This window comes from Phacochoerus africanus, chromosome 15 (assembly GCF_016906955.1).
Source record: "Phacochoerus africanus isolate WHEZ1 chromosome 15, ROS_Pafr_v1, whole genome shotgun sequence".
Taxonomy (NCBI): domain Eukaryota; kingdom Metazoa; phylum Chordata; class Mammalia; order Artiodactyla; family Suidae; genus Phacochoerus; species Phacochoerus africanus.
Window position 1 is genome coordinate 97,023,806 of NC_062558.1, and position 27,019 is coordinate 97,050,824.

General features: G+C 34.1%; 1 protein-coding gene and 1 long non-coding RNA gene across 7 annotated transcripts in view; one reads left to right on the forward strand and one right to left on the reverse strand.

The window, feature by feature from the left end:
- Nucleotides 1-13,618, forward strand: part of PCDH15 (protocadherin related 15) — a 734,454-nt gene extending 720,836 nt beyond the window's left edge. For 2 of the 6 annotated variants that reach the window (XM_047760762.1, XM_047760763.1), the window contains 2 exons: nucleotides 9,348-9,456; nucleotides 10,424-11,525. In XM_047760762.1, the coding sequence (XP_047616718.1) occupies nucleotides 9,348-9,456; nucleotides 10,424-11,287 (973 nt within the window). In that variant the 3' untranslated portion in view covers nucleotides 11,288-11,525. Of the gene's footprint in view, nucleotides 1-1,381; nucleotides 1,401-2,413; nucleotides 2,453-8,426; nucleotides 8,498-9,347; nucleotides 9,457-10,423; nucleotides 11,526-12,649 lie in introns of those variants that run through there. The other 4 variants (XM_047760769.1, XM_047760766.1, XM_047760765.1 and 1 more) reach the window with 4 other exon arrangements.
- LOC125115965 (uncharacterized) overlaps nucleotides 1-27,019 on the reverse strand; it is a 118,258-nt gene that overhangs the window by 32,190 nt on the left and 59,049 nt on the right. Inside the window, exons 8-9 of the long non-coding RNA XR_007132214.1 lie at nucleotides 23,919-24,063; nucleotides 22,769-22,835 (exon numbers count right to left, since the gene is read on the reverse strand). This is a non-coding gene — a long non-coding RNA (uncharacterized LOC125115965). The remainder of the gene's footprint in view (nucleotides 1-22,768; nucleotides 22,836-23,918; nucleotides 24,064-27,019) is intronic.

The following is a 27,019-nucleotide window of genomic DNA, read 5'->3' on the forward strand; positions in this document are numbered from 1 at the left end:
TATCCTAGAAAACAAAATCTAGGTTTTACTGGACATTTTATATTATGTATAAAAGGCACATATACACATATTATGTATATGACTCAATAGTCATTTTTGAAACCCAAGTGTGTAAAACTCACTATAGGTATATTTCAAGTGTAGTCGTCCCTGCATAGCCACAGGGATAACCTTCAAGACCCTTAGTGGATGCCTGAAACTTCAAATAGTAACAAACCCTATACATACAATTTTTTCCCTTCTACTAATGGATGGGTAGTGTATACCATGTGGATATGCAGGACAAAGAGATGACTCACATTCTGGGTGGGACAGAGAGGGCAGTGTGAGATTTTATAATGCTACCCAGAATGAAGCACAATTTAAAACTAATTTTTTTCTGGAATTTTCCATTTAATATTCTTGGATCATGATTGACTCTGGGTAACTGAAACCACAGATAAGGCAGGATGATTGTAATAAATTGCAAATAGCTGTATTTACATATAAGCATTATATTACTATTATTACCAACCGTTTCAGTTAATAATGACTTAGTCACTTAAATGCATTCAAATAAGTGGACTTACCTTGTAAAGTCTGTGAAATATTTTAAATACATTTCCTACAGAGATTGTTTTGTTGGTAGCATGGTCAATAGCACCAGTTTAATACTTTGGATCAAGTGTTTAATGAATACTAAATGAAAAAACTTTAATGATGTTCAACATTTAAAACATTCCACACTTTTTTCCCTTTCAAGTACAAATGTTTCACCACTTGTGTTCCATTTAACTTTATAAATCGTTATGTAATATTGAATGTTTGGCTATTATATCTCAAAAGCTTTTCCACTTCATGTCTAATAATGTAATTGCCCTTTAAAGGCTAATCAATATTTTTCATTTATTATTTTTAGAACAAATTAACACAACAAAAAAAATCTTACAAACATGTAGAATATGTTCTAGTCATAGAGATAATTCCTTGTCCTATACCAGATGTGTTTTTCATGTATGAAGCATATTTTTTTGCCAGTTGATGATCTTATATGTATCAAGACTTGTCTAGGACAGAGATGATGCAGAATATTTTTAATCCAATTGATCATAATAGGGTTAAAGTGTGTTATACACCACTGAGTTAAAAATAGATTGTGTATGGTTTGATGTTCATATGGAATGAGGGTCTGGGGTGATAATTGTTTTTAATAATGGAGGTGTGAAACCTTGATCCTCCAGTCTTGATACTGCTGAAAATTATATTTCTCACTGAGACAATTTTTAGTAAAATTTACTTTCTCAATTTTCCTCTAATTTTCTTAAAATGCCCTTATCTATAATTCAATTTAATCTGAAAATCCAAGATGTTTAATACTGATTTCTTCATTTCTGCCTTGCAGGAGAGGTTATACATCAGAGGTAAGGGCTTTATGGTGTTATGTTACATCAAGCTTACTAGGAAAATATTTATGTTCTAGGCAGGACTGATTTGCAGTCTTTTAAAACTAGGGATTTTTCTCTATTTCAACAAAACTTATAAGTGTGATTTGCTATTTATTTTTTTTTGAATATTTGTTGTTTCTTTGTTTTAGTATTTTAAGTTATTATTCAATGGGTGAACAAAGAACAACTGCTCACCTTTTCAAAGATAAATTTATTTTTTCCTGAATTAGTTTTTACTCGATATTGGGACAGTCCCCCTAATTTTTCTAAGGCTATGAACCTAATTTAGAAAATGTAGGATTATTTAACTTTTTTTTTATATATACCAGTCCAAGGCTCATTCCTACCATGTTAGAGCTTGAGCTTATAAAAAGTTAAAAGGAAAAAAAATCAAACAATTAGAAAGCTCTGGCTTTTCTTTATGTTAATTTGACTCTCAGTCTACAGAAAAGATACTGGACACTCTCGCCAGTGGTATTTGGTGAACCACACTGTAAGAGATGCTATCAGTGAAGTCACTAAGATTTTAGTATATTTTAGCATATAGTTCCTCAGTCAAGAAAATGAAATAAGCATTGTCACAGGTGCACTGTAGGTCACAGCTGTGGCTTAGATTCAGTCCCTGGCCCAGGAACTTCTATATGCCACAGGTGCCACCATGAAAAAAAGAAAAAAGAAAAAAAAAAAGCATTGCACTAAGAAGCTTAAACCAAAAAAATTTTATAGATTTTTATTTACTAAGGTTATTAACTTTGATGTTAATTAAAATAATGATGAAATTGAAACACAATTCTTAGGTGTTTTTGTTCCAACATAAATGGTCAAAATATTATTTAATGCTATTGGAAGGTATCCCATGAACAATAAATCATATAGCAAGGTAACGAGTTTTAAGCCATGGCCTTTTTTTCCCTTCTTTTCAGTCATAAGCTACCTTTTCCATCTGAATTATTTTCTAAACTTTTTTCTATTTTAATTTCCTTTGGCAGCAACAACAACTGCTGAGGCCTTCTCTTCTTAAACCAGAGGTATCAATTTTCTTTTCCTTTTCAACCTCACTGAGTCTTCACGATACTTCATGTGACTTTGAGGTCCATCTTACACGTGGGCAGAGTGGGTGGCCACCAACGTGGCATAGTTTTACAAGAGAGGAAAGAGGTGGTTGTAGAATTTAAAAAAAAAAAAAGCAGCAAAAAATAAGCAAGCAAATCACTTCCATACTGCTTTCTGGTGCTGAAATTCTACATTTTTAGCTTCATTCTCTGGCAATTAGGTAAATAAGACCTTTACTTCTATTAAAACAAGAGATCTTTAAATGGAACAAGTCATAAACTTGATAAGTCACTTGTCTTAGTGAATCTAGATTCACCAGAACTGTCCCTGACATCAAATTTAGGGGAGGCAAAGTCTGAAGAAAGAATGCTGATATCTGTACTGAAATAACAAAAGTAGAAATTGAGTTATGATAAAGACTTCGATCACTGAAATGCTATTTCAAAACACTGCCTTTGAGCACATCTATTTTAAAACACCTATGATGTTTTCTTCTGTAAGAAGAAAAAATATTTGGAGTTATAAAATAAAGGCATATCATTAATTTATTTATTGTTCTCACTTCCTAAATTAAAAAACAAACAAACTAATGTTAATTTAAAATACCTCTTTCCTTGGCAAATTTAGTATTGTATAAGCTCCACTTAAAATGTATTCCTTTTATTCCTCTCAACAACAAAATCGTAACTTTGCTGAAGTTAGGCATCCCGTGCTTAAAATTTACTCCCCCAAATCTACAGGTTGATTGGCAGGAATATTCAATTTTTATAAATTTCAGCAAAAATTTCCAGAGACATCTCCATAGATTGTTCAGATAACTCAGAGTTAAAATCCAAATGCCAATTACCAGATGTAAGATCTTAATCAAGATATGTACCCTCCTTAGCATTAACTTCATCATTTATATAACGGTTGCCACGATATTTCATATATAAGCTGAGCTCAGCAAGAACATACTGGGAAGAAATTCAAGTAAATAGCAGTCACTGTTGTTTTGTTTGCATCAGTATAAATGTTTATACTTTGTTCAGTAGGTTAATTCTATGTCTTTGTGTGGTCAGCAGAATTAATTTTTAAAAAATAATATTAAGCTTTTGATCTGCCCACAAAAGCACCTTTTAGGAATCTACTTAGCATGATTTCCTAAACTCTAGTATTTACTTGCTAAGGGGATGGCAATAGGGACTGTGTGGAACAGCAAGAAAGGCCAACATTTGTCTACTCAGGCCAACTTAGGGATCTTCATGGTCATCAAGTCCTTCCTGTTTTCTTGAAGATGATGCTCTGTTCTCCAGTAATGGATGGTATACCTATCTGGGAGGGACCCTTCTACCAGCTCCTATATCTCCCTATACAACTCAGACCACAGAATTACTGACTGAATCAATGACTGAGTTTTCTAGGTTACTTCCCACTTGCTTCAATCATATATATAATTTATATATATATATATATATATATATATAATATATATGATAGATACATATTAAGTCATTTGATGCCAGATATATATTATAGCTAGCAAGAGCTGAGTTTCACTCACCCTTCAGGGGAAAAAAAAAAAAGTACATGTCTGTAAAGAAAACTATTTGTTTCTTTTAAAATCTGAAACCTAGCCAGTTGCATTATGTTCCCATACATATATATTTTATTACTTGCAAGAAGTTATTAAAATTCAACTCTTTAAAACGATTTTTTTGTTGTAAGAACACATAATTTGAGATCTTTCCTCTTAACAAGTTTATGTGTGTAATATAGTATTTTAACTTTAAGTGTAATGCTGTAGAGCAGATCCCTAAAACTTTTCCATCCTGCTTAATTGAAACTTTATACCTGTTAAATAGCAACTCTACATTTCTCCCTCTCCCCACCCATTAACAACCACCAGTTTACTTTCTCCTTCTATGAGAATGAGATAAACAGTTTTAGATACCTCATGTTAGTGGAATCGTGCAGCATTTGTCCATCTGTGATTGGCCTATTTCACTTAGCACAATGTTCCCAAGGTTCATCTATGTTATATCATATGAAAGAACTTCTTTTTTTAAGGTTAAATAATGGTCCATTGTATGTATGTACCACATTTTCTTCTTTTTATTTTTTCTCTTTTTAGGACCACACCTGCAGCACATGGAAGTTCCCAGACTAGGGGTCAAATTAGAGCTGAAGCTGCCAGCCTACACCACAGCCATAGCAACTCGGGATCCCACTGACAACAGGAACTGTGTGGAACAGCAAGAAAGGCCAACATTTGTTTTCTCAGGTCAACCTAGGGATCTTAATGGTCATCAAGTCCTTCCTGCATTTTCTTAAAGATGATGCTCTGTTCTCCAGTAATGGATTTTTCTCCAATAATGGATGTTCTCCAGTAACGGATCAAACCTGCATCCTCATGGATATTAGTCGTGTTCATTACTGCTGAGCCACAATGGGAACTCCAGTACCACATTTTCTTTATACGTTTTTCCATTGTTAGACATTTAGGTTTCAACCTCAAAATCATGTGGCAGTCTTTTCCCAGTCTCCCTACATACTAGATTAAACATGCAGTGGCCAAACAGTTTAAAAGTATTATTTCTGAGAAAAAACTATTGGCTTTATTTAAATGAGTATAATTATACTGGGTTTTGAATACCTTAAAAGTCTAAGCCTACCAATATGAAACGTCTATTTTTTAAACTATTTATTTTGAAAAAAATCAAGTTTAGACTTTAACTTTGTCCCAATTTCTCATTGGTCTGAACTGACTTCATTCCCCACTCTTTTCCTATAATAAACATTTTTTTTAAATAAAACTACAGACACAAAATAATAGTGTGGAAAAATGAACTTTTAGAGTGTCCATGTCATACTAAGTCTCCAGAAGCCCCTCCATGTCAACATTCAGATATTATTTCTTCTTTCCCTAACCACTCACTTGGCTTCTACATATATTTAATTTCAGCTTTATCAAGGTACAATTGACAAGTGAAATTGTAAGATGTTTCATATGTACAATGTGGTGATTTTACACATGTATGTATACACTATGAAAGGACCCCCCTCATCTAGTTGACTAACATATCCATCATTTTTATCTTTTTTAACATATTTATCTTTTAAAAATTTTTTTGATGAGAACATTTAAGTGTATGTACCCTCTCAGCAAATTTCAGTTATATGGCACAATGTTATTAACTGTAGTTATTAAGTTTTACATTAAATTCTCAGGCCTGGAGTTCCCGTCGTGGCGCAGTGGTTAACGAATCCGACTAGGAACCATGAGGTGGCGGGTTCGGTCCCTGCCCTTGCTCAGTGGGTTAACAATCTGGCGTTGCCGTGAGCTGTGGTGTAGGTTGCAGACGCGGCTCGGATCCCGCGTTGCTGTGGCTCTGGTGTAGGCCGGTGGCTACAGCTCAGATTCAACCCCTAGCCTGGGAACCTCCATATGCCGCGGGAGCGGCCCAAGAAATAGCAACAACAACAACAACAACAAAAATTCTCAGGCCTTATTCATCTTATAACTGAAAATTTGTACTTTTACCATCCTTTCCCTATTTCCTCCACTCAACAACCACTTTCTTGCTCTCTGCTTCTATGAGTTTGACTTTTATTTTTATAATTTTAAGATTCCACATTTAAGTAATATCATACAGTATTTGTCTTTCTCTACCTGGCTTGTTTCATTTAGCACACTGCTCTCCAGGTCCATTTCATGCTGTTGTCCCAAAGGGTCTCCCCTTTCCTTCTTTCTAAATGTAGCCATTTATTGCCCAGGGGCAATATTGTAGCCAATGGGATTTATCCAAGGGGTTATTATTGCTAACTGAAAACTTTTCATCTGGCTTCTAACACTCAGATTGATTTTTCTGCTTTTGAAGTTTACATAAATAGAATAATATAGAATAATATGTTTCATTTTGTAGCTGACTTCTTTTGCTTATCCATTTTCTTTTTTTAAATTTTATAAAGTATAGTTGACTTACAACCTTGTATTAGTATCAGGTGTACAGCAAAGTGAAGCAGTTATATCTGTGTATCCATTCTTTTTCCATATAGGTTATTACAAACTATTGAGTAGATTTCCCTGTGAATAGCATACAAACACTACTGTGTAAAATAGATGATCAGTAAGAACCTACTGCTCATCATTCTTTGGGGGAGATTTATCTCTGTTGTGTGCTGTAGTATTGAGTTTATCTCAAGTTTGTATCAGTTTATACTGAGCTGATACAAATGATATATTTTGGTGCACAATATTACATATTTATGTTGGGAACATAAACTAAAATAAAAATGAATTTCCATGAAAAGAGATGCTTATAGTTGCTTTAAGTATTATTCCCAACCATTTCCCAAATAATTTTGCTAATTCATAAACTCTCCAGAAGTATATGAGAGTTCCAGTTGCTCCATGTCCCCGCCACAACATGGTTTGCTGATATTTTTTTTTTTTTTACTTTTTGATATTCTTGTAAGTAAACTGAATCCATTTTAACATCAAAATTGTATTCCTTTGTTATTAATTCACAAAGTGTAACAAAAAGTCATCATATAGTACATTAGTAGAGTAGAGGGGCTGCAAACTTAGAAAAATCTAGAGAGTAATGTAAAGTGAATGGAGTTTATTCGATGTAAAAAAAAAAAAAGCTGATGGGGCATCCTATTGTGACTATGGGTTAGATATAAAATAGCCTGACTGAGGACACAGCAGTAACTAGGAAGGAACATGATTGCTATAAAAAGTATATAACAACTAAATTCATGGCCAATGTTGCCATCTTTTTATTTTTTGAAAGAAATCAAAACCCAGATTTTTGAGAGCATTTGATTAGAATTTGGGCAACTAATCACTATTTTTAAATGTTTGCCAAAGAAATCACAAGTGGGGGCTATTGTCTATTTCTATCATGAAGGCTGTGAATTTCTATACTTTTTAAATGATAAATCATGGAGTTCCCTGGTGGGCTAATGGTTAAGGATTCAGCATTGTCACTGCTGTGGCTTGGATTTAATCCCTGGCCCAGGAACTTCTTCATACCATGGGCAAGGCAAATATATATATATATGCGTGTCCTCAGAGGACTTCTTCTCCTGATTCATTCTATACCTGGATCAATGAAATTAATTCTTATACATAATATGTGATCTTAGAAATAAGAATTCACTGGCTTTCCTGTGAATACCTATACTTTTTCCTCCTTCCCTTTTCTTATTTCATTGCAAATTAATAGAAATGTTAAAATAGAATTAAAGAGGGAAAAGTAGTGAAATTACTTTAATAGTTATTTAAAATTAGTTTCATATGTGTATCTCATGAAAAATATTTTTCCATAAATGTAGAGTGACAAAAATAAATATTATCTGAAATTTATAACTGGAAACCTTGAAAGGGCCCCTGTTCTAACGAATTTCTTAAAAAAGAATTTAAATTCAGAGTTAACTTTGTTGTAAAATGTTAGTATCCTTGGGAGATATCACATATTAACAATTTTTTATTAATTATAAATGATTATTTTTCAGCTTTCATAAGAATAGCTTTTGATGAATAGAAGTGCTCTAGACACTAGAAACCTGTTACCAGGATGAAGAAACTGTGAAGATAATGTTATAATATTCTTCCAGGCTTATGTCTGTTAATATGTTAAATAGATTGAAATATTAACTATTGATAGTTTTAAAAATTATCTAAGAACCAACAGTATGTTTATCTGCAATCTTTAGCATATTTACCATTAGAAAAACATTTCCTTTCCTCTCCTTAATTCTAATAGCATAACTTCATTTCCTGTAAAATAGTTACAGCCAAATATATATAGATTTTTATATGTTTAACTAACATTTGTAATTAAAGCTATTCTGGCAGCAGTGTTTTGCGAATCATCAAATACTAGGCCTGGAAATCTGACTTTGAGCTAAAACGTGTGAAAGAATTTATTTTCAAATGCAATTTCTCTTTTTGAACAATAGGAGTTATCCATGGAGTCTGGAATTGATCCTGGCCAGGAATATGGACAAGATTATTACAGTTATGAGCATGGGTACATCTTCAGATTTTTTTATCCAGTATCTTAATATTTTTATTAATAAGGAGGTATTAAGTGATTATTGTTACTAGCATTTGTTTTATGAATGTCATTTCATCAGTTTCATGTTTAAAAATGAGTTATGTATCCAGTTTTAGTTTCAATCAAGTTTTAACATTTTTCTATATTGAAATGTTTTGATGTTTATATTGATAATTGACTAAACTTTATAAAGATGTGATAAAACTATTTAAATTATTTAAATGAGAAATAGAAGTCAAACATATTTGCTCAATTCCTGAATTCACCATTTCTTTCATATTAAATATTTAACATTTTATCTAACCAGTCAGCCTCAAGATTTTCCCAAGAGAAATTGAGAAAAACATACTTTAGAATCCAGTAATAAGCTTTTCAAAAGTCAGTCCTACACACTTAACTGCTTTTTAAACATAAAGGAAAATAAAGACATTACAGATCATATTTGAAGCAGATCTTTAAACTTAGAGACTTTATGTTCTGAATAAACTACCATACTTTTAGAAAGAATCTATTTTGTGCCCTAAATTCTTCAGTTAATTAAGAAACAATATGCTTTCTCTTCACTCTAGTCTTTCCTAAAACTTAAATCTGAAATAACTCAACTCTTTTTCTTGTTATTCCAGGGTCCCATTATGGCAAAAATCATTGGTCATCAGGTTGTAGTTCCTTCTCTATGGTTTTTTAACTAGTTTACAAGGAACCCAATAGCTGCTGTACAAATATCTGATGTTTGAATATGGAAGAAAAAGAAGAAAACAGAGATCAGTCATGATAACACAGACCACATAAAAAAAATGTTTAAAGTTGTAAGTTTCTGTTACAGGTATGAAATGCCTCAATATGGAAGTCGCCGTCGTTTGTTACCACCAGCTGGACAAGAGGAATATGGTGAGGTGGTTGGTGAAGCTGAGGAAGAATATGAGGAGGAAGAGGTAATTACTGTAATTTCCTTATGTAATGTTAATATTCAAAGAATAATGTTTTTAGCACTATTTAAGAAGCAGGCTACAACATTTCAAAAATCAGAAATCCTGTTTACTTAGTACTTGTTTACCATAGAAATTTAATAACACTAGCTATTTCACTGTCTTGTCTATAGGAGGAAATTTTTATGTAAGTTTATTTCTTCATATAAATTATTAAACACTTGGAATAAAGCCACAATGAAATTTGTATTTTATAAAAATCCTAAATGTTATTACATAAAGATATGATAATCAAATATGTAAAAAAGTATTTTGAAAAGCAGTGGTTTTTCCACTATACTGTCTAGCAAACCTAAAATCATGAAAAAATATAGTTTTCATCTTATAATTAAAATAGAAAAATAAAAATAAAATCACCAATATTTTAATGGAATTATAATATTTAAGTTTAAATTATCAAATTCATACATATCAAATTCTTATACTTTGCCTGGGATGTTTAGTTAAAACACTTATCCAAAAATTTAAAAAATTAATGTCACTTTAGCTTTACCCTTTTCAAAATTTTAAAAATAGTCAAATTTTACATAAGCTTTTCAGATAAACTATCATGATTTCCTGATTACTTAAAATTGTGCTAAAGAAAATACATAAAACTATTATTCAAAGTCTAGGTAGGAATGGGAGAAGGAAGAGGTAATGATTAATTATTTCTTTCTTCCTTGATCCAAGATGCAAAATAGATTTTGAATAAGAAAAAAATGAGAAAACATTAAATTTTGGTATTGTAAGGTATAAGCTAAAATAAAATAATTTACCTTTTCTTGATCATCTTCTATCTATAAATGGTAGAGAATTGTGTGACTATTCTCTGAAGTTATGACCCTGCAGATTCATTCCTGCTTATGTGGGACAAGGTCACATTATAACTATACAGCAGCTGACAGTGCAATTGCATTTTCGTGATTTTCAGGAAAAGGCAAAGAAAGTTAGAAAACCCAAAGTTGAAATCAGAGAGCCTAGTGAGGAGGAAGAAGTAGTTGTCACTATTGAAAAGCCACCAGCAGCTGAGCCAACATACACGACGTGGAAGAGAGCCAGGATATTCCCCATGATTTTTAAGAAAGTTAAAGGACTAGCTGATAGAAGAGCCGTCATCCACCTTGAGGATGAAGAGTGGCAGAGACGTCTTGAGGAAGAAGATAAAGATTATTTGAAACTAACTTTGGACCAAGAGGAAGCTACAGAAAGCACAGTAGAATCAGAGGAGGAGGAATCCTCCAGCGACTATACTGAATACAGTGAAGAGGAATCTGAGTTCAGCGAGTCGGAGACAACGGAAGAGGAGTCTGAGTCGGAGACACCTTCTGAGGAAGAAGAGAGTTCCACCCCTGAGTCAGAAGAATCAGAATCCACAGAGTCAGAAGGAGAAAAGGCAAGGAAAAACATTGTTCTTGCAAGAAGAAGGCCTGTTGTTGAAGAGGTCAAGGAAGTAAAAGGCAGAAAAGAGAAGCCCCCTCAAGAGCCAGAAGAACCAAAAGTGAAGGAGGAAGAAGAAGGCCCAGCAGAAGTTCAAGAAAGTGAACTGGCCCCTGTGGAAGAACCAATAGACCTTGAATCTCAAGATACCACTGAGGAGGGCAGTGCAGAGTCAGCTTCTGTGGAGGGAGGTGTGGAAAGTGAGGAGGAATCAGAATCGGGCAGTAGTAGCATCAGTAGTGAAAGCCAGTCTGGAGGTCCTTGGGGCTTTCAGGTGCCAGAGTATGACCCAAGCAAGCGTGCAAACCAAAAGAAGTCCCCAGGAGCAAACTCAGAAGGTTACAACACAGCTCTTTAAAAAAGATCACAGTAGGTGAAAGTTTTGCGGTGATGAGTGCTCTTGTGTGCAGTGCTTTCTGTGTGTTCTCTGAAATGACACTTGAAGGGGAGGAAATTGATCATGATTTTTATCTGATTTAAGATTAGAAGCATGCCAGAAAAGTGAATATATATGCTATCCAAATAGATTTGTATGTTAGAATTTACCAGGATAAATCTGACTAATCTTTTTTATTTTAGTAATTCAGAAGACATGCAATCAGTTTTTATATCTTTATATATAAAATAAATCCTTAAGAAAAGCTACAACAAATGAGAGCTCTGCAAGTCTACTTCTGCATATATGTACATTTCAGCTGGCAAAGGTATTATCAAAAATATCATGAATGTGTTTAGGTTTATAGCTGGCACTTTCAAATATTAGGAGTTAGAATAAATTTTAAAAAATAAAATTTATTACTATTTCTTTTCTGAGTGTGAATTAAAATATTTAGAAAAAATTAAATTGTAACAGTTACAATTTTTTATGGGTAAGTAACATGATTAATTTTGAACTATATTTTTGAAATCCAAAAGCATAGCTTACTTAGTATAACATGTTGTTAGTTCACATATCCCCAAAATGCAATACTATTTTAAGAATAACCAAGTATTTTTTAACGTTTACACCTTGCCATTTCTAGTGTGGATCGGTAAAAGAAAAATAAATTTGTGGAAATGTCCATTATGTTCCAGCTACTTACTAAAGGAAAATTTATAATCATTGGTTTTGGTTTTGTGTATTACCAAATAAATACCATAGGAAGGGAAGATATTTTTGTTTAAGTTAACATATATTGAAATAGTATGACCCATAAATCAGAATGCTTCAAATGAATAAATGCATTAAATTATACAAAAGTTTTGGCTAATAATGGAGGATTAATTAGGAATTAGAATATTATAAGTGTCAAGTACCTTTAAAATATTAGGAATGGAAGTATTATATGAATAGAATATACTAATAATGCTGGGCATTCCTTTCAATTTAACTTTCTTAAAGAGCATAGCAACTGTCAAACAGTGGATCACATTCTTAAATATAACCAGTATACCTTTTTTTCATGGTTGAGCAGTAATTGGATCTAAACGAATACAGGTACTTCCTGAAACGTCTACATTTTAATTCAGCAACTTTTTTTCCAGAAGTTATTAAGCTCTAAAAGCAATGAAGAATTGGTAGAAAAGAAATGAATTAATAAAGAAGTTCTTCCCTTAATTTCTGAGTTATTTACCTTTGCTAGCTTTCTGTCAAAGGTTTTGAATTTCACAGGCATTGTAATCCTTACTCTTTTAATTCTTTAGGTAATGACTCACTTTTTTTTTTTTTTAATCTTGACAGTGGGCAAGAAAAAGAATGATCAAATTAGTTGTCGATCGAGAGTATGAGACTAGCTCAACTGGAGAAGACAGTGCTCCTGAATGTCAGAGAAACCGTCTTCACAATCCTAATATCCACAGTAATATCAATGGCAATATATACATTGCACAGAATGGTTCTGTGGTAAGAACCCGCCGTGCCTGCCTCACCGATAACTTAAAAGTTACTTCCCCTGTTCGACTGGGGAAGCACTTTAAGAAAATAGACAAGTTGGCAGTGACACATGAGGAGAATGTTCCCCTGAACACATTATCGAAGGGGCCGTTTTCTACTGAAAAAATGAATACAAGACCAACTCTGGTTACATTTGCCCCTTGCCATGTGGGGACTGACAGTACCGCAGTGAAGCCATTGGGGAACAGGCTGAAAAGCACAGTGCAACAGGAGTCTGTGGTTGACAGTAAGAACATCAAGGAGGCTTTGGAATTCCATAGTGACCATACGCAGTCAGATGATGAGGAGCTTTGGATGGGTCCCTGGAACAACCTCCATATACCAATGACAAAACTGTGACGGAATTTTTTAAAAAGTTATTTTAATTTTTACTTCAGTTTTTAATAAACTGCACTTTTTATTGTCACTGACAAAACAACATATGGGATTTATATCATGCACACAAGCTATAACTTTGAAAAATAGGCTTTAAAAAAAGACAGATTTGCACTTACATTTGTATCAATTAATTGTTCGTCCCAGAAAAATCTTTTTGGACAGACTCTCAATTCACTATATAACATTTAAACATTTAGCTGTTTTGTTGAGCCTTGAAATTTTTTCATTTTAATAAACAAGAAATAATTTACTAAGTAATCATTTATATTTTGTTGACTAACATAGATTATTCTCCATCTCTAGCTTCATGGAACTTGTTTTGGTACATGTAATTTTATTTTTCATAAAAAATGGGAAAAATTTATATTAGAGGATTTTATAGGTAATAAATTTATAGAATTGCCATCTATACCATTCTGATTTTTTTAAATGAAAGATAGAATTACAAAGTAATAGTTAATGTGGGAATCTTCTGCAAATTATTTAGAATCATGAGTCTATTTTCTTTATTGTCCAATGAAAGATTTGCAAAATTTTACATATATATGTACACATTTACATATATATATATATATACCTTTTAAACAACATTCAAGTCATATCTCTTTTATAAATAATGTTTACAATTTTCCCTGGTGTGCCCCCTCCAAATGTTTCCCTTTATAAACATTCTACCCATGCTAAGCATAGTAGGCAATTAGTGTAGCCATTTGAAGTTAAATTATTTGGAGCACCAAAACAAAAGCTTACTGAGGTGGGAAAGAGTCAAATAGGCAATAATGCATCTAGAACCACAATTTTGTTATGGAAGATATAGTAAAGTCAAAGAAGTCTCATATTAATGTCACTGAACATGAATATTTTATTAATTCAGTATAAAGGAATTTATCAGGGTCAGGGATCTATATAATATGTGATATGCCTATAAAGACTATAAATCCATAGCTTCGAGTGTATTATAGTATTTCTCTTCTCCCAATACCAGTTTATTTATAAAATATTTTAATGCACATATATTTATGTGCATAAAGTGCAGACTAGAAAATGACCACCTGGGCTTTTTTTTTTTTTAATCCAAGAACAGTTTTGAATTATTACCAGTGAACAAAGCACAGTGTTTCACCATTAATAGAAATGAAAACAAAATAGCCTTTCAAAAAAAAAAAAATCTCTAAACTTGCCTTGTGTGTTGTAGTCTCTCCAATGTAAAAAGAATGAAACAATATAATTTGAGTATTCAAAATTCTATTGGGTATGACTTAGTGTTTTATAGATGTAGCTCTCCTCAAATTTTGCACAGTATTGACCAAGTTCAGATTTCAATAAAATTCTCCCATGCATGCTTATTATAGGGTTGAAAGATTGAATAATGCATTGCTATTTCCCTTCTATATGTTTCATGTTTTAAAACTAGTTTATTATAATGCTATTTTCTTATTTCTGAAGTGAATGAATTATATGTAACATAAACTTACCAATTTATGAGTAGTATGTTTTAATTCCAAATTTCAAAAAAGTATTGAGTTTGAATTCAGTAATATCTCATTTATCTGACATCACTGGAAATTAATGCATTCTACACCCTTGCCAGAAAAGCTATCAGCATTAACTGTGAGCTTGTTAGAGATATAGAATCCTGCCCACACTCCCAGGTCTGCTAAACAAGAAATCATGTTCTTACAAGATCCCATGGTAGTTTGTATTAAATTTTGAGAAGTTATTATCTATACCACTGAACTCCAGGGCCTTCTCCTTGAAACACCAAAGCAATTGTTTTTAGTATAAAATATTTTGGATAGAAATTATATTAAGCATATTATATTTTCTTACTTAATCAGCAATTAATAAATATAATTTAATACTTTCCTAATTAATGTCCCAGGGTCATCTAAACTAACATCCTGGTATTCTCTCTGCATAGAGCTTTATGTATGTTTTTTCTCTTTCTCCAATTTCAGGCTGTGCTATTTAATTTTGTCATTATGCCTGTCTCTAAATTCATCTTTCCAATTTACTTCAAATCTCCTGGTGAGAAAATTTGTCTCTGTTCTGCTCGTTTTTATTGAAAAATCATTGAACTTAAGACAGGGATCAAGTATGTGGATTCAATAAAAAATTTTGTGATTCTAAGAAGCTTTTCGTGGGGTCACTATTGGGATTTCAGCACTATTCTCTAAATCTGAAAGTTGACAGAAGACTAATACCCTGATATATGAGATGTCACTGTATTTTAAAGCTCAGTTTTTATAAGGAAATATGCAAAATATTTCAAGCTACTTAGCAGACATATTTCAGCTGATCATTTCAGTAAAAATAATCATGAAGTTAATATGTCCCTAAGCTAATGGCTATATATATATATGTGTGTGTGTGTGTATACAGATTTATCTATATATATATAGATAGATATACTATCTATCTATATATATATACACACATATATATATATTTACACAGAGCTACCAAATCAAATATTTGGTCAGTATATTTTGAAGAAAGTATACATGGCAGCAAAAACATTACCAACTAACTACATAAATCCAGACTGACTGAATAGTAACTTTGATAGGACTTTATTCTGTAAAACTCTGACTCAGGATTAAAATTGTGGAACCAGGGAAGCTATTCAAGTATGTTTAACAAAAGAATACTTCATGCAAATGATATTTCTATGTAAATGTTTGTAAAGAAATTGGTGTGTTTTTTTTTTCCTAGATAGGCATAGCAATTTTTGTGGTTGTCCTTAATCAGTACCAGCTTTCAGTCAGGCATAAGAAATAGCAGGTCTTGGTTGGTTAAGATGAGAACAAACTGATATGACTATAATAATGCAAAACTTGTTGATTTCAAGAGAAGGTCTTGTGGGCAGGAAGGGCAAAGGGAACTAAGAATGAAAAAACAGAATCCAGGTGATAGGACATTTGTGACTCAGAGACCATCAAATCAAATCACAGATGCTAATCTTTCTCTTTCAAATTATCTTTTTTGTTAATCACAAGCTGTGAGAGTTATCATAGAATGATAACTGTACGCTGACCAAAAGCATCTCTTAAAATCCAGAAAAAAAGTTTGCCTTGAATTTTATATGTGATATGTCCTTCATGTTATTAAACCACATTGTTAACAGGAATGTTAAAATGTTATTTATGCTAAGCGGTTCTTTCAAATGGGATATGGGAGCTACTATTAAAATATTGTTAATTGCATTTATGTATCATAAAACTAGAAAAAAATGAATATTGATTCTTGAGGGAAGACATTTTCTTTTACTTCATGAGCCTTGCTTTTTTCTCTTGCTCTACTTCACTTTCTGCACTTTCTACCATGAGTGGGGCTTATACACCACATCAGTTAATCACTAAAACAGGCAGAAAGTGCTAATAATCTATTCTCAGGGCAGTTGCCCACTGGTGCCTGCAAATAATACAGAGATAAGGCTGAGAGATGGGTTCAAATAATATTGAAGACCTCTATTTTTATTGATAATTTCTTCTTCTCCTCAGATGATAATACTGATTCCTTTGTTCTATTTTTTCCCTCTCTTATTTTTGCATTTGTTGATCTTTATAACAGTCTTTACTTTTTAAATTGGTATTTTTTTTCATTGAAATCTTAATATTTATGGTAATTTAAGCACATATATGGAATACTTGAACATTGTCTATAGTTTGGGAAATTATCAGCACATTCACTGCTTTCCCAATTTCTTTTATCCAAACACCTGTTTTTTTTTCTTTATAAATATTATGCTACTGTATGAAGAATATGAATTAGAAAATCTAAGTTAAAATACATTGTTACTCACTACACAATGTTTCAAAAATAAATTTCCATTTGAAAAAATAATTTCTCATTATTCTGTCAGGTGGGGATAAACATCAATAACTATTTTCCCGCTTACATGCTTAATATTTCAGTTTGACAATACAAAGAAAGTTCTGCTCTGCAAATTCTTACCTTTGTTTATTTTAAAACTCTTATCCTTTCTTATACATTTCAGCCATATATAAGAATTCTAAGAAGAATGGACACTATGTTTCCTAATATTCCACCTATTCACTTATTTTTAAAACAATTTTTGTAATCACATAAACAGTGAGGTGTTAATAGTCAGCTATGTTCATAGAAATGCTAAATGAAAACATAAATACATCAAAAAGTATCATCAACATGAATGTACATTATGTCTTTTCACATGATTGATTTGATGTTTCAGAGATTCGTAAGTTGTTTATTTAAATCTTTATCTGTTTATCTATTCATACATCTATTTAGTCATGCTCATATTTCCCATGCAGCTTGTCCTAACTTTAAAATGCAGCTGATAATACAATAATTTCAATTGTCTTTCAAACAATCAGGATTGAGAAGAATAAATTTTCTAAACTATCTTGAATACAGAGTAAACTTTTGGCCCTTTGCCTTTCTGCCCTTCATATCACAGAACAGAATTTTTTTATCTCTGTATTTCTGGTAGTCACACACCTCCTTGCATAAATAATTGTTCTTGAGAAAAATATTGCATTTAATAGAATCAGTTAATTCTAGCCCTGCCACTACATGACCTTGGGTGGGTGATTTTATAATTTACCATATTGGGAAGTGGCAATTGTTACATCCAGCTCAATTAAGAGATAAAATTATATATTTAATCTGAACATATTTTTCCGTCTCTATAATGCTATATAGAGAGAATAAAAGGTTAGAAAGCATCCTTTGTATTCTTCACAAATATGGCCAGATTCTAATATTTTACTTGTGAAATGCCAGTGTAAATTTTATTGACCTATTTCACATAGTAGAGACTCTAAGTTTTCAGAAAATCCATCTTTCCCCCATGGTACTAAAAAGGATTTGCATTTTTAAAGAGAAATAAAGAAACCTATGGAATGTTTTCCCTATGACTTGGGCTTCTGTATAGTAAAAAAAATAAATTAAAAAATTAAAATCAGTGTTAAAGAACATCATGCAATGCCTGGGGCTACAGGAGGACTGTTGAGAGGCTTTCTGGGGTATGCATGTGATGGACAGAGAGTGAGCTCATCTAAAATATGTCCCATTTTAATCTAAATACTTCCCCTAAATACACCTTTGGTGTGGGGGTAATCACTGAATTAACAGCATTCTTTTGAATTTGCTGTGAAAGTGAAATGTTTATTAAAATGTAGCCTAAATTTAGCTTAAGCTTTTTTTCTTAATCCCAAGTGTGATTTATGTAAATGAGTGTACTGACAAAGATAGTTTAGAAATGATTTTTTTATCTATGTCATTTCCTATAAAGGATCCTGAATTTTCTAACCATATAAAAATACTGATCATAGTGAAATGAGAAGAAAAAACAAAATTTTAGCCAGCCTAATACATATATATGTAAATGGTATGAGCCAATCTTCACATATTTAAATTACTTTAGTTACACAGATATACGTCATTTATATAGAGCTGTATGTTACTATCATAATATCGCTTTTTAAATTTTATTATGTGTGTGTGTGTGTGTCTTTTAGGGCTACACCCAGGGCATATGGAAGTTCCCAGGGTAGGGGTCAGGGTTGAAATGGAGCTATAGCTGCCAGCCTACACCATAACCACAGCAATGCGAGATCTGTGCCAAGTCTGCTACCTACACCATAGCTCAGGGCAAAGCCAGATCCTTAATCCACTAAGCGAGGCCAAGGATCAAACCCACATCCTCATGGATACTAGTCAGGTTCTTATCCTGCTAAGCCACAACAGAACTCCCAAGATATTATAGATTTTGATTTGTCATATAATTTTATTTGTACTATTGAATTCATCAACAATATTAATCACTAAGTGTTTTTTTTTTTCCCCCTGGAAATGCAGGTACTATTTATATGATAAGACATTTTTGGGGGAGGGGGAAAGGGCAGATACTGGAGATGTATATTCCTGATTCATGTATGACTTTTAAAAGAAGGGCATGTATACTGTATGCCATTTAAAATTAAGCTTTAAAGGTTTATGTACACTAAGATGTATAACTGAGATAGCATAGCCATAACTTGCTTGGTGAGCAATAAGCATAGGCTTGAAATAAGTATCCAAATAGCATTATTAGGTTTACATCAGGCTCTTGCCAATGGAGACCAATTTATGCAGACCTTAGGGCTGAAATAATTTGGGCCCTAAGCTACCATTATGCAGTCATTTCCCAATGTTTGTATCCAGAGGGGAGCTTGATGAATAAATTTTGGTTGTAATCATTCCTTTGTTACTATATTCCATTGGTTGCATCCCAAGCTCTCTGGTTCAGTTTCCATAACTATGAAATGAGTTTGGATATAGGAATCCTAGGGCCACTCTGAGAAGAAGCTGAAATAATTCGCAGGATATTACCTTGAAACAAGCAAGCCATACAAACACAACTGTGCTTTACGGAATCAGCTGCTGGGCCCATCTTCTGCTGTGTTATTTATTTATGTCCCATTTCAGAACAAAAGGTCTCATGGTGATTTACAAAAATGCATAGACTACAAGAACTGAAATAAGGTTGAAAGAATGAGACAAAGGGAAATAAAGATAAGGGAAAAATAAATATAGTGCTTAGATTAGTGCCCAGACTTATGTGTCCCCTGGTTCTATGTATTAGTTATTTAGGCCACAAATTTGGTCCTAATCTCCACCAGCTGTCAGATCAAAAAGGAAAGTAGAAATAGTTACACAATTCATAGTGTGCATAATGTTAAAAAAAACAATTACTGAAGAGAAGTTAGCTTTGTTTGTTGTCAAGACCTGAGTGAAATTTTTCTTAAGAGTCCTTATAAAAAGTACACTATGTGATATATTAGCTTAGATGTAGTCATGCAAATTTCATTTCTTTGTTTCTCAATTTTCTCTTGCATAGCTTGCAAGCATCAACCTTTCTTCCAGGAGATCTTTAAGTCTTTAAGTCACTGACTGTCACTCATTTATCAATGTTTCCTACAATGAAGGCTGGAAGGGTAGCATGCCAGAATATTTTCTACTTTCAGCAGCATTTTTTCTTGCCAACAGATTTATATTAATCCCACTTTAATTAATTCATTAATCAAAAGCTGGGTTGTAAAGGTCTGCAACTTTCACAGTTCTATAGCTGTGCTGTTTGTTGATTATGGCATATGTAAACATGGACCTATTTCTTTATTTCTTCAGAATATAGATTTTTTTTCCCCACTTTAAGTTTGAGCCTGAATTTAAGGAACATTTTTTTTTTTAGACCAATGAAAACAGCCCCTTATAAGGCAGGTAAAAATATGAAGAATATATTATCACTGTAATTGCTTGACTAATTTGGTCTAATTATTCCCAGTATATTAGCATTTCATACTCATATATTTGGACAAGCATAGGTGTAGTTAGTGTTATTTTCAGTGATGTCCTGCTAAACAAGCTGTCTAGAAACAAAATAAACAAATAAAAATAAAACTAACAAAATGATACAAATACTCCCACCAGAGTCATCTCCAGTTTCATTATCAGCTTGCCAAATTCTTGAAAATTTAACAAGCCAGTATGTACTTGGTTTACATGTTTTGCACTATAGCATTATTAAGAGCACCTACTTTCACTTTCAAAAAGACAGCAGAAACTGTCTTTGGAAGTCAAGAAAGGCTTTACAGAAGGAGGTGCCTGAAAGATAATAGAAAATGATCAAAACAACATCTTTGTGTATAATGGAGGAAGAGAGAGAATAAGAGAATACAGGAGGATGCCAGACAAACAGAAAGACTATTCTGTGCAAAGGCCAGAAATGTAAGATAATTATATATTTAAAAATTACCACTAACTTGATTTCACACTTTAATGAAATGCACTGGAGCAGGGTGAAGTCATGAAATGGAAAGATAAGATAAGACAAGACAAGAACTAGATCATAAAAGATCTATTTCTTTCTTATCACACAGACAATGAGCAACCAACTGCTTCTAAAAAAAATCAAAACAGGAGAGAAACTTACTTAGAAGTTTTGTATACAAGATGAAAGGCAAGATTCATAGGAATAACAGAAATTTCAACATAGAAGGCCTGGATTTGAATCTGTTTACCAGTGAAAACACAAATGGGACTTTGTGTTGTTAAGTCCAAGGACCACGTTATTTCCCCACTCCTCCTTCTCCTGTTTAAGTTGGCATCACCGTCTCTTATAATGTGGATTTCTCCTCTATCTAATCACCTATCATCAATATATAGTCTTTTCAGATCCTCTCTTTCATTTTCATACCTCAAGACAAATGTAGCATGAATGAAATTTTGAAAATATTTTAATAAACCTTTCATTCATATGTAACTTAGGTTTCTCAGTTAATGCACCTTACCACCTAATGGATTTGCCTGGATTTCATGGGTGCTGACTGTGCCACTAGAGCTAAATCCTTTATTTGTAAAGTAGAGGCAGTAACAGTATTTATCCTGTGGGTTGTGAAGAGGATTAAATGAGCCAATTTTTGTAAAGCCCTTAGAATAACACTGGCATAGAGTTGATACTACATAAACAAAACCAAAAGAAGGACAAGGAAGGGAGTAAAAATCAATTCAGAGCAAAGACAATTCAGAAGATAAGTCTCACCTAGATGGGAAGAGACAATAGAAAACCTATTACTCCATCCCTGGGTGGATTGTGAAATGGTGGTAAAATGTTCAAGCTGTGATTTCCCCTCTCCTTCCTCACTTTTGCCCCCAAGTCACTGAATGGGGAAGAAAGTTAGAAGACAGGATTTTTAGTCTGGGTTCTTATTTGAGACTTTGGGCACATTTTCATGAGAGGATCCATGACAATGTGGACAATTTCATCAGAGTACAATCCACAACTCTGTGGCAGACAGAGTTTCTTAATATCATACTCTATGGAAGACTTGCAGATTTTTCCATAGTTCTGTTCAAGGGTGTGGAAAGGATGGAAAGGTTCAGGGTATAATCATAGGAAGCCTTGAAGTAAGTCAGCTTGGTAGGGCTCCAGCAGATACAAGGAGGAATGAGGCAGAGGACAAATGTGGCAAAGACGTCCAGGCATATGCAGTACCTGAATCCAGCTGATGGATTTTGGGGACCTCTAGGTTAATTTAGCATATTTTTTGTGTAGAAGCACAATGAATTGATATTAATGTGTCTCACACTCTTGTACTATAAATATAGAGTCAGAGGAGATCCCTCTGGTTAGGGACTGCCGTGTATAAAGAAGTTAGACCTACCTTCTCCCATGTGCTCTAACAATAGCTATAGAGTTTACAAGAGGAGAAATGAAAGCAACGGCTTTAATTGAAAATGTGATGGCTGTCTGTGTAGATGAGGCTATCACGCAATACAGCAGGGCCACCTGTCTGATGCAGGTACCAGGTATACCCGCTGTTGTATTTGTTTGTTTGTTTCGTTTATCCGTTTTATTTGGTAACTGAATGACTGACACATGATTTCCCTCAGACTTTCTGGACTGTTGCCCTCTCAAGATCCAATGACTAGCAAGTAAAAGGTCTAGCAGTCCTTGCAAGTAGAATATAAATGTTATAGTCCACTGATGTGGCCACTCACCATTTCGGTCTTATGCAAAATAATGGCAACTACCTCCTTAAAGGTAGTTTATTCTCACCTCCACCACCTGAAACAAAAAGGTTAACTCAATTAGGCTCTCCATGCAGAGATTTTCCTAAAAGTGTGAGTCAAGTTAACTGAGGTTTAGCAATGTTGTCCACTGGGCTGCAATAGCTGTTCAAGTTCAGTATCAGCTATGCAGAACTGAAAATGAATTTGTCACACAATTCAGGGGGCAGAACTCAAGGTCATGTTCACAGCTCTGGCTAATATCCCCCTTAAAAAAGCCTTGTTATTTTTTACTGATTCTTAGGCAAGGAGATTATAGTCTGGCAGATGAAAGACATCTTTGTTTGGGCTGCAAGTTATGGAAACAAATCATACCTGCTGATGGGACTTTCTGGCTCACACCTGTAGATATATGTGCTATGGTTTCATTATCTGATCAGGTATAATCCTGATATAAGCCACCACTACAAGTCAAATTTGACTCCCACCAAAAGTTTCTCCATTTGTCTTACAAACAATGCCAGTGCCTGGAGCACTGAACTTGCCCATTCCTGACATACTGATTATATCAGATTTTTAACTCCCTCAGGGCTGTGGATGGGATCTCTTCACTGTGGACTTTTTTTTTTTTCTTCTTTTTCCTTTTAGGGCTGAACCCTTGGCATATAGAAGTTCCCAGGCTAGGGGTTGAATCGGAGCTACCTACAGCTGCTGGCCTATACCGCAGCCACAGCTACTCTGGATCCAAGCCGCATCTGCAACATACCCCACTGAGTGAGGCCAGGAATCAAGCCCCCATGCTCATGAATACTAGTCTGATTCATTTCCACTGTATATGGACTTCTTTTTTTTTTTTAATACAGTGCTACTGCTATAGCCTGATCATTCTGTTCCTGACACAATACTGTGGCCCCTGAAACTCATCCATGTCAAGTGTCTGGCTTTCTATACCATTCACAGTCTGACAATGCTATACTTTTCTCACAAAGGCTATTTAATAGTCAAGGTGTTTGATGGGCATTCTGTGCCCCCTACCACCCAGAGACATCTGGAATTACTGAGCACACTGGGATGGAAACCTCAAAAATCAACTCAAAAGTATTTCTAATTCTCCCTCCCTTACCTTCTCTGGTCCACCTACCTTAATAAGGCAGTATGGTCACTGAATGTAACTGTCCTCCCCAAAAGGATCATCTTGGCTGCTTTCCAAGTAATGAACAGAAGTGATGGAGGGAGTGGGTGCAGGCTTCAGAAAACCATTACAAACTTTGGGATTTTGTCTTGATCTGGAAGAGAGAAAATCCTGTCCTTAACAAAATATCTAGCATGAATAATTTGAAAGATGATAAACACACCATTAGGGGAAGATTAATCATACCAGGTAACTTAGAAAAAACATAAACAATTGAAACAAATTAATATTTTGCACGACAAACTCAAGTCAGCCGAAATAAAATCAGAATAATATTCCCATCCTAGGAAAAGGAAGATAAATGGTTGTATATTTATTATTGTATCAGCTTTACTGATTTATTGTTGAGCCTATCATCCCTTTTCTCATCAGTAGTGTCTAAGAACTGTAATTCTCCATAGCCTCCAAAATTTGATATTATCAAACTTTTGAATTTGCCAATCTGATAGGAGATGAAAATATCTCATAGTCTTAGATTTTGTCCTTGTTTTTTATGAGATTGAGCATTTTTTCATGCCCTTATTGATAATTTGCATTATTTTGTCTACTGTGCTCCTGCTTATATACTTTGCCAATTTTTAAGTTAGGTCTTAAGTAAAATTTGAGTATTGAGAATATTAAATCTAGAGTTCCTGCTGTGGCACAGTGGTTAAGAATCTTCCTACAGTGGCTCTGGTTGCTGTGGAGATGCAAGTTTAATCCCCAGCCCAGCACAGTGGGTTAAAGAATCTGGCATTGCCACAGCTGCCAGGTAGTTCACAGCTGCATCTTAGATTCAGTCCTTGGCCCGAGAACTCACATATGTCACAGGTGCAGGCACTAAAAAAAAAAGAAAAGTTAAATCCTTGTCATGCCTGTGGTAAATACGTATTCCAATATACAATGTGCCTTTTTGATTTTGCTTATGGACTCTCATCATCAAGCAGAGCAGGGCCCTGTGGGGGTCCTGGGCTCAAAAGCCTTCCCCAATTCCCATACTTTTTTTTTCCTTTTTTTTTAGGGCCACACTCATGGCATATGGAAGTTCCCAGGCTAGGGGTCGAATCAGAGCAGCAGCTGCAAGCCTAGATCTGAGCCACATTTGCAACCTATGCCACAGTTTGTGGCAATGCTGGATCTTTAACCCACTGAGTGAGATCAGAGATTGAACCCACATCCTCATGGATACTAGTCAGGTTCTTAACCCACTGAGCCACAATGAGAACTCTTCTACTCCATTTTTGTTTTAGGCAATAGGCCTCATTTGGCCTCCTTGACCTTTCCTGAGTTCCAAAAGGAAGGGATGCAGATACAGAGAGGAGCAGCCAGGAAACAATAGTGTGGACTTGGGGCAGCATCCTGGTTTCTCCTCTTGGAATATGCATAACAATATCTTTGAGTTTTTCTGCAGAAATAATCCCCCAACAAATAGAAGATGTTAACTACATTGTGAAGCATTCTTCCTCTAGGACCACCAGGACCAGTCCCAGGGCCACTAACCACCAGCCTTGAAGAATACAAGCTTGCATCTACCTTGATCTTTATCTGTGGCACCATAATCCACTCCCAAAACTATAAAACTGCCTTCTATTCTCTTCCAAAGGAGGACACAGTCTTTAGGGCATTAGCCTGCTATGACCTCCTTTGCCTGCCAAAGCAATAAAGCAAGTTTTTTCCTCTCCGTCTTGTCCAAAACTCTGTCTCCATGTTTTTATTCAGCACCAGTGGACAAAGGCCAAGTTTTGGCAACAATCATACAATTTAAAATATTAATTGTTAAATAGATTTCTTTCCCTCTCCCCTTATGACTTAGCTACAGAAGATTCCCCCATCCTTAAGTGAAACAAATATTGTCCTAAATTTTACTGATCTTAAAAATTAGATTCATAATACATCTGGTATTTCTTCACTATTATTTTTATTTATCTTATTTTATTTCATTTAATATGAAGAGATAAGCCTTAGTCATCTATAAGAGAAACATAAAAATAATTCAGTGTGGTCTAGTGGGGAGAATATCAGCTGTTGTCAAATAACCAGGGTCCAGTTCCAGGCTCTACTTTTGCTATATGATCTTGGGTGATATCTTTAATTTGAAGGGGTGAAGGGGCTGGTTTGCAACAATTATTTTCTTAATAAGGGATTAAGTCTGTGTTATCTCAAACAGGGCTATTCCAAGGGTGGGTGGGTGGGTGTGTGTGTGTGTGTGTGTGGCTGGGGGGAAGAGTTCCATGAACGTATTTATGTTATGGGAGCCCTATGTAATCAATTTGAGTCACTCACATCAGCCTATAAGTAATTACTCTAACCAATCCCACAAGCTCTTTCAAAAGGAATAAGATGCTAGCCCACAAGAAAAATCTGCCATGGGTGTGGTCCCAGAACTCCTTGGGACATCTGGCCAAGCCCAAAGAGGGGGAAGATAAAGAATCAGAGTGTTTCCTGAAAGGGAGAAAGGGGCTGCAGCTTCTGATTCAGATTCAAGGTTTCCTGCCAGCAGTAGATGATCATAATTAGAAGGCTCCTCAAAGTTAACTAGAAGCCTTCGTTTGAATACAAAAGTCAGTTAGAAAGCAATCTAGCACATGTGATAGGGATTCAGAATGGAATTACAAAGGACTAAATGGATGAATCTGCACTAGAAAATGTTGGTGATGCTTATGATTTCACAAAATAAATTTGCTTAGATGGTTTCTGAAAACAAATCATGGAAATGAGGTAAGGAGAAAGATGGAATTAAGAGGCTTTTCTAACTTGACTTTGATATTCAAAGGAAGGCTTCTGGTTAGCTTTAAGGAGCCTTCCAATAAAGTCATCTGCCTGAGGTTTGCTATAGTTGTTTGGTTTTTGGCTGTTGTCAAATAAATTATTTGATCTCACATAACTAGTCATCCCCTTGGACTGATTCCCCCAACCAAAATTCCTATGTACATATTCCTAATAACCATAGTAATAGCCTCCCCATTAAAGAAGAAAATTTACAATCTGTACTTCAAAAAATGCAAACGTTTAAATATTGATTTGGTGTGACCAAGAGCCTATTCCATAAAAAAGTCAGAAACATATTCTGC